Consider the following 8,268-nt stretch of genomic DNA (forward strand, 5'->3'; position numbering starts at 1 on the left):
AGTGGTGAGTGAGGAGACTCAAAGTTCCCTACTGTCCTACCTGTTAATGAGATGGAGGGCCAGCAGGTGGGATTTGGAGCTAGCCGTCTGAGAAGTTCTTTTAGTTGTTACTCACTCCTTTAAATGTAAGGAAGAAGGGTCAAGAATTCCCCAAACCCAGTAGAGGGCTTTGGGTATAATGAAAACATAGGAAGTTTATTTGACCTACGCACAGACATCTGGCTACTTGAAATGGAAAGTAAATGTGCCAGGGACTTCAGTTTTAGCTCAGGCTGGTAAAGCTTGAAAGTTGTCATTTACTTCCTTATGATAAGAAAAACCTGAACCACTGAAAACCAATGACTTTTCTTGGACCCATTAGAAAACTGAGGTTGTAGGGAAAAATGACACCCTGAAATCTGGAGAGTTGCATCCAGGGAGTTGTATCTGAGATCTGCTTGGCTGCAACAGAAGCCATAGGAACAATAAACTAGTAGGAACACTTATATACTAATTTTGATAAATTGCTGAGCACTGAGTGTGGATGAGTATGAGAATGAGAATGAGAAACTCTTGGAGGCTATAATCTTAAGGGATTACTAACACATTTATGGGCTTTACTTCAAGTAACCCCAGCAGGTTCTCATGATAAATATTTGGGAAATAACCTCTTTTGTTCCTGGCAAGTGAAGGGAAGAGTAATCACTGTGAAATACACCCGGAGCCTTTTCCATAGCAAAGGTCCATTCGTTCTCCATGGGAAAAGATTTCCCAGAGTCTAACCACATCTAGATAAATGGCATCCTCCCCCTCTGTCCCTTGTTAGACTTCCTGTCTCACCAAAGGGAGGACTTAGTCAACAGATGTCATGCCTTTAAGGATGCAAATTGGGAATGCTGTAGCCAGGTAGGGGAGTAGGAGCCAGGGAGGAAAATGTACATACCGTTGGAGAAATACCTGTGAAGATCACAGTCCAGAGACAGAGGCCACTAAATGCTTATGATTTACTTGAAAGATTATGGAATGCCCTGGAACCAGGAATGTCCTGATACCCCCACATCTTACCACCATATAAACAGGAATCAGTGTAATACTAGTGAATCAAAGAAAAGAAGAGTATTGGAGAAAGACCAAATAAAGGCAAAAAAATAAATATTTTTCAATTTTTAAGTGATCTAAAAGATAATTGTTCGTTTAAAACAATAGAAGTAATGATATATTGGGTGATATTTAAAATGAATAACAACAATGTTACACATGAGAGGAGACAAAAATTGGAAAAACTCCTTTATGTTACCCACACTACATATGAAGTGGCATAGTGTTATTTGAAGGTGGACTTAGATTAGTTTAAAATGTATATTGTAAACTCTAGAAAAATATTATTATTTTTTAATTTTTTTTTCCAGAACATTATGGGAGTACAAAGGTTTTAGTTACATGATTTGCTTTTGTGCAGTTTGAGTTGAAGTTATTTGTGTGCCCATAACCAAGATGCATGAATTGTACCCACTAGGTGTGAATTTACCTATCCCCTCCTCCCCCCATCTGCTTGGTTTTCATTGAGTTTTACTACCATATGTGCATATGGGTGTTGATCAATCAGTTCCAATTTAATAGTGAGTACACGTGATATTTGTTTTTCCATTCTTGCAATACTGCATTTAGAAGAATGGTCTCCAGTTCCATCCAGATTGTTACAAAAGCTATTGGTTCATCATTTGTTTTATGGCTGAGTAGTACTCCATAGTACACGTATACCACATTTTATTAATCCACTCATGTACTGATGGGCACTTGGGTAGATTCCACATCTTTGTGATTGTGAATTGTGCTTCAATAAATATTCAAGTGCACATGTCAAGATGGGGGACCTTTAGGAGGCAATCAGGTCATGATGGCTTTGCCCTTATGAATGGATTAATGCCATTATTGTGCGAGTAGGTTAGTTATCCTAGTATTTCGATCCCTTTTTCCCTTATCTCAGGTACACATTTCCTTGCCATGTGATGTCTCTTGATCTTGGACCTTCCATCCTGAATTAGGAGCCAGTCATCCAATAGGTGATGTTGGATGTAATGCTGACCTGTAATCTGAATAATTAGGTCTAACTTGGGTGGCTCCGCACAAAAGAATAAACAGTTGCCATGGGACTTCATACACCATTATATTTGTACTGCTTATATGCTAGTGCCTTGCCTCCCTTCTGAAAATACTGTGACTTTCACCACAGGAATGATTTAAAAAGACCTGAATATTAAACAGAGAGGTCAACAGAGTCACATAAAGGGCAGATTTGTGGGGAGGAGTTCTCCACTCACTTTCACATACCTTGTGACAGCTCTTTTCCTGAACTACCATTCAAGAATGTTTTATAGCAAACAGATTTGGAAGATAAAAACAGTGTTTCCCTCTGGGGCAAGGCAGAGGAGATTTTTTTTCTGATGTTAAAATAACATCTCCTAGTGGGGCAAAGTTAGGCAGATTTCCAAGCAGTTCCTTAAAAGTTTGGGAATTTACTAAATGTTGGGTTTCCCAGAAACATCTACTAGGGCTTCCCTCCATATTGACACCCACTGGATTTAAGGCAAAAGAGAAACTGATGAGAAAATGACATTTCTGTTGCCTGCTATGTAGTGAGTAAAAAAGTCCTCTGTCTCTGACCCAGCAGACTTGTCTTTTCCATCAGCATATATGAAATATCGATGGGCTAACCTGTCAGACTATAGGTAGGGTCAAAATTCAGAACCTTCTTAGTTTTTGGTAATAACATAAATTTGGCAGAAATTTAGAAAGACAAATATCACAGTGGTTTAAATGAAAAAGACACCTGCAATTCACAATTGCAAAGATGTGGAAACAACCCAAGTGTCCATCAATACATGAGTGGATTAATAAACTGTGGTGTATGTATACCATGGAGTACTATTCAGCTTTAAGAAACAATGGTGATATAGCACCTCTTATATACTCCCGGAAAGCGCTGGAACACATTCTACTAAGTGAAGTATCCCAAGAATGGAAAAACAAGCACCACATGTACTCACCATCAAATTGGTATTAACTGATCAACATTTAAGTGCACATATAAGAATAACATGTATTAGATGTTGGGCGGAGGGGGGAGGAGGGAGGAGGGGATGGGCACATGCACAATGAGTGCGATGCGTACCTCCGGGGGAATGGACACACTTGAAGCTCGGACTTGAGGGGGGAGGGAGGGTAAGGGCATCATACGTAACCTAATCATCTGTACCCCCATAACATGCTGAAATAAAAAAAAAATAATAATAATAAAATAAACATTTTTATCTCATAAATGTTGAGGTTGGTAGTTGAATTTTTCCCATAAATTCTTGTGTTTTTATGCTGGTAGGCATGCAATGGTGTCAGGGACCTGGGTATGTTCTATCTTGTTGATGAGCCATTCCTAGTGTATTTGCTCTCTTGTGACTGAATGGCTTACCATCACATCTGCATTATGAGGTAAAGAGGAGGAGAAGGAAAACACCTTTTTTATCAAAGGATAGTCCCTGGAAGTTGCACAAATTATCTTCACTTATACTCTTTGGCCAAAATCTAGTCACATGGTCACAATAAGTTGCAAAGAAGCCTAGGGCATGGAATATTCTATTAATATAGAAGAAGTGGAGAATGCTTACTTACTATTAAATAGAAGTTTCTGATACTAGATAACATTCCAAAGACTGCAGAAAAGATAGTTTACAGAAAAGAAACTGAAATTTATATAGGACGTAAAATGTTTAGGTGTGCGTAGTGAATTAATAATGGTGCATTTAGCTTGAGGTCCAATTTTGTCTATGATAGGCTATGTTCTACATTTTATATTTTCAGCTTTTATTCCTACATAAAATAATATTTTTTTCCTGTTTTTAAATCTTTGTTTATATATCTGGGATTTCAAAACATGGATGTGTGGGAAGACAAACACATATTATGCTGAATTACTATACTGAATTTTCTGGAGACATAGTTTAAGGTTGTTTATTTTAAATAAATATTTTGTTTTTAAAAATATTTAGTGCCTGGGGAGAATACTTGTATAGCAAAAAAAAGTGATATTTTGGGAAGTGTTATTCCTGGATCTCATTTTCTCCTGATAATTTGTCATAATCTTCAGATATTTTCCTTCAGGGAATAGAAAGCATAAAAACTCCATGGGATTAAGAGTTGATTAATATTATATGGAACTGAGGGTAATACTAATTAGAAAAGGATTTGAAACACAAAGAAGTAAATTATAATAAAGGAGAAATTTAATACACTAGTCTAACTACAATAAAATAGCTAATCAAACAATTTCCAAGACTGCCATTTATAGGTGAGGAAAACAACCACTGGTTGTGGGGTAGAGTGAGATTCATTCAGAGTGATGAAGAATCAGTGTGCTTGGTTCAAGCACAGATGATTTTGTCTGAATAAATCTGTGTCTATTTGTTTTAAAGATATTTTTTGTGTTTAAGATAAATGTTTGCATTTTAAAGTTTTTTTGGCAGACTATTTTAGTACTCATGAAGATAAAAATAATTAATATTTCTAAAAGTTAAAGATAATATTTCCCATTAGATATATTGTAACTCATGTTTGTTCTATTTTAACCATCAAAGCATTAACCTTTCCTTTTTCCAACTTTTTAAATTTTGATTTAGGGAAAACGGTGAAAAAAGACAAATGGAATACTATGGTAATTTAGAATTGCAATGGTTTGTCATTTAAAAATTTTTTGACATTCACAATATCTAACACAATTAAACAAAATTGCATTCATAACCTAATTTCTAATGTTTTCATAATGTAAATGTTATTATTTTTACTGTGATGTGCATGATTGTTGAAGTTGGACACAAGTATGATCTGACATGATAAAATTCTGGATTGACACATGGTTGCCACTGAGGAAATTTTTATAAATAAAGAAAATTTTGTGACAGATTGCTCCACAATTATCTGAATGTGAAAGGAATGTCCAGGAAAAATAACGGTCATTTCTTTTCACTTACGTATGTCTGTATTATTAAAATACACGGTTTTAACAGCAAAACTCTTTTCATTGTTTCTAATGAAGTCGTGCATGTGTCCCTCAATTCATTTCTGTTCAGGCTGTTTCTTCTAGGAATACCTTGTTTCATTTCTCTATCTCCCTTGAAGACCTATCTTAGAATCCAAATTTCTTCCTGTAAACTTCTCCAGATGTTATTAAAAACAACTTTTATTTGTTTTTATATTTTTATTATTTATTTACGTTCATTCCTTCTTCAATGTATGTTTTAGAGGTTGTAAATAGTTACCTTAATATCCTCAAGACAGAAAACATTGCCTTGTATAATGCTATGCACATCACAAATACTTAATTATTTTACCTGTTTGAGGATGAAGACACCCAGGAAGAAAATTTCCCTTCGAGATATCACTAATCTTTTTTTTTTCAAGAAATGAACTATAGTCTGGCATACAATTGCTTGTACAAAATTTTGTACCTTTAAGGGAACAGCTTTGGGAAATATACTCTTTCAATTTCAATCCCTTAATCTCCAATTTACTAGTTCTACAAATCTGAACAAATTTGTTTCTTAATCTCACCATCTCTGTTCATATATGCTGGATGTAGAAAAGAGTTATCCATGATTAATATCTCTTTAATTCCATGTTAGCTGGATATTTGAATATCCTTATTATAGGGAAATATATGACTCCTATTAATAAAATTCGTATCAGCACTGTTCTGTGATTCATTATGAATTTGAAATGTATCAAATACTCCCCTATTTAGGCCACGCTAAACTAAAAATTGTTCATGTTTTCAATCTCTATTTTAGACAAAGAAGAAAAATGTAAGTATACAGAATATAAGCAGATGGAGAGAATTTTCACTGCTAAACTTTTTCTCTCTCGTAATTTTTACTAATTTACATATTTTAATCTTCTTTTGATTTTTTCCTCTAGCTCATTATCCTACATCTAAAATCCTTCTTAAGTTTCCGTATAGTTATGTGTTTACTTCTTCCATTGTGTACAATTTCCTAAACCCATATTTATATATTTCTTTCTGCTTCTATATTCTTGTATCCCATTTTTCACTTTACCTGGTCCATTCTCAAAACCGTAACCTCAGAGGAAAGCTGAAATGGCCTGCTTCCTGCACTGACATTATCAGGCCATTCCTGCTAATTTGCTGTTGGTATAGTGTGGGAAGCATGGGGGTAACAACAGAGATTGAGATGATGCAAGTACTGATAAGAAAGGAATAGCAAATGAAATTTTCCCCTATGCCTTATTTTCACTTTTCTGAAACTGGATTTCATTAGCCATGAAAGTAAATGAGATAAGAATCAGGCATTTGAGTTTTATTAGTAAAAGTGTACTAGCCCTGGTTATTGATCATGGCTAGGGGTGTGTATGTGTGTGTGTGTGTGTGCCTGTGTTAAATGCAAAATATTGATTCATGTACTTCTAATGACAGGTCTTATTTTGGGGTTTCATGTAAATTTTTAAAATTGTATTCAAGTAAACTTTTTTTTTTTATTTCAGCATATTATGGGGATACAGATGTTTAGGTTACATATGTTGCCCTTGTCCCCCGCCCCCCGCTAAGTCCGAGTTTCAAATATGTCCATCCTTCGAGTGGTGCGCATTGCACTCTTTGTGTATGCATATGCCTGTCCCCTCCTCCCTCCTGCCCAAGTAAACTTTTTTAATTGAACAGAAAATGGCATACCATCCAAACTCTTGCATGCTATCAAGAGAGAAAAAGCCTTTTTCTGCCCTTTAAGTTCTTTTAATTTCCCTCTAATTTAGTCACATAAAACCAATGAACCATTGCTACCAGTTATATAGATTGTTCTTTGGAAGTAAAGTTTTAATTCTCTATCCAGATACTATGGAAATACAAACTATTATTCTTCCTGGCATAACTATGTTTAAAACGTGAATGAACATTGCATTGCTCTATCTGGAATGGCACTTTGCTAACTGTAGCTTAGCCACTAGTTACCACTGTCATTTTTCTATAGAGACTATGATTTTTTTTTCTCTTCAGAGCTGGACTGTAATGGGAAACCGTACAAGAGTGACAGTGTTCATCCTAGCAGGTTTGACTGATAATCCAGAATTGAAAGTTGTGTTGTTTATCTTCCTGCTTCTCACCTATTTGCTAAGCATCACTGGCAATCTGATCATCATCACACTCACGCTGGTGGATACTCACCTTAAGACTCCCATGTATTTTTTCCTTAGGAATTTTTCCTTCTTGGAAATTTCCTATACTACTACATGCATCCCTAAATTGCTAGTTGTTATGGCAACTGGAGACAAAACCATTTCCTATAACAGCTGTGTCACTCAAGTGTTCTTTGCCTTCCTACTTGGTGCATCTGAATTTTACTTGCTGGCTGCCATGTCCTATGACCGCTATGTTGCCATCTGTAAGCCCTTGCATTACATGACCATCATGAGCAGCAAAATCTGCATACAGCTTGTCCTCGGTTGCTGGCTTGATGGATTTTTTGTCATCTTTCCACCACTTCTCTTGGGCCTAAATCTTGACTTCTGTGCCTCCAACATTGTTGATCATTTCTACTGTGACACTACCCCACTCCTACAGATCTCCTGCACAGACACACAGCTCCTCGAGAGGATGGGATTTGTTTCAGCTTTAGTGACACTCTTGGTCACATTGATAATGGTGATAATATCATATACTTACATTGCCCTGACAATTCTAAAAATCCCTTCAACTAGTCAGAGGAAAAAGGCTTTTTCCACATGTTCTTCTCACATGATTGTGATATCGCTTTCTTACGGCAGCTGTATTTTCATGTATGTTAAACCATCGGTCAAACAAAGAGTATCTTTTTCAAAGGGAATTTCAGTGCTCAATACCTCTGTTGCTCCGCTTTTGAACCCTTTCATCTACACCTTAAGAAACCAACAAGTGAAGAAAGCCTTCATGAATTTGATATACAGGGCTATCTCTTTCTCAAAGTAATGAACATTCTTTTGCATTATATAAAGGAAATGAATAAAGGAGACTCAAATATTATCAATGTATTCGGTAGTACCTTCCAAGATATAATCTCTTCCTTTTCTTTCTTTTCATTGCTTTGATATTTATCCTTACGTCTTTTCAAACTTTATTTTTTTCACAAAAATTTTTGGCCTACAGGAGATAATTTTCTTTCTACTCTTTATTAAAGGTGTTTTTTTTTTTTTCTTATCTTACTTCCTTTTCCTGTAGATACCTGAAAGAAATTGAGCTAAGTTTTTCCATAT

The 8,268-nt window shown here is 35.7% G+C and overlaps 1 protein-coding gene across 1 annotated transcript; it reads left to right on the top strand.

Moving 5' to 3' along the window:
* Window positions 1-7,048: 7,048 nt before the first annotated feature.
* On the top strand, window positions 7,049-7,984 carry LOC105816261 (olfactory receptor 6C74-like). The gene has a single exon (XM_012651634.1). It carries the CDS (start codon window positions 7,049-7,051, stop codon window positions 7,982-7,984), a length of 936 nt encoding a protein of 311 aa, XP_012507088.1.
* Window positions 7,985-8,268: the final 284 nt, after the last annotated feature.

This window comes from Propithecus coquereli, unplaced genomic scaffold (genome assembly GCF_000956105.1).
Source record: "Propithecus coquereli isolate 6110/MARCELLA unplaced genomic scaffold, Pcoq_1.0 Scaffold111, whole genome shotgun sequence".
Lineage (NCBI taxonomy): Eukaryota > Metazoa > Chordata > Mammalia > Primates > Indriidae > Propithecus > Propithecus coquereli.

Coding starts and splice junctions, on each gene's coding strand:
- LOC105816261 (XM_012651634.1), top strand. CDS start 7,049: ATGGGAAACCGTACAAGAGTGACAGTGTTCATCCTAGCAGGTTTGACT.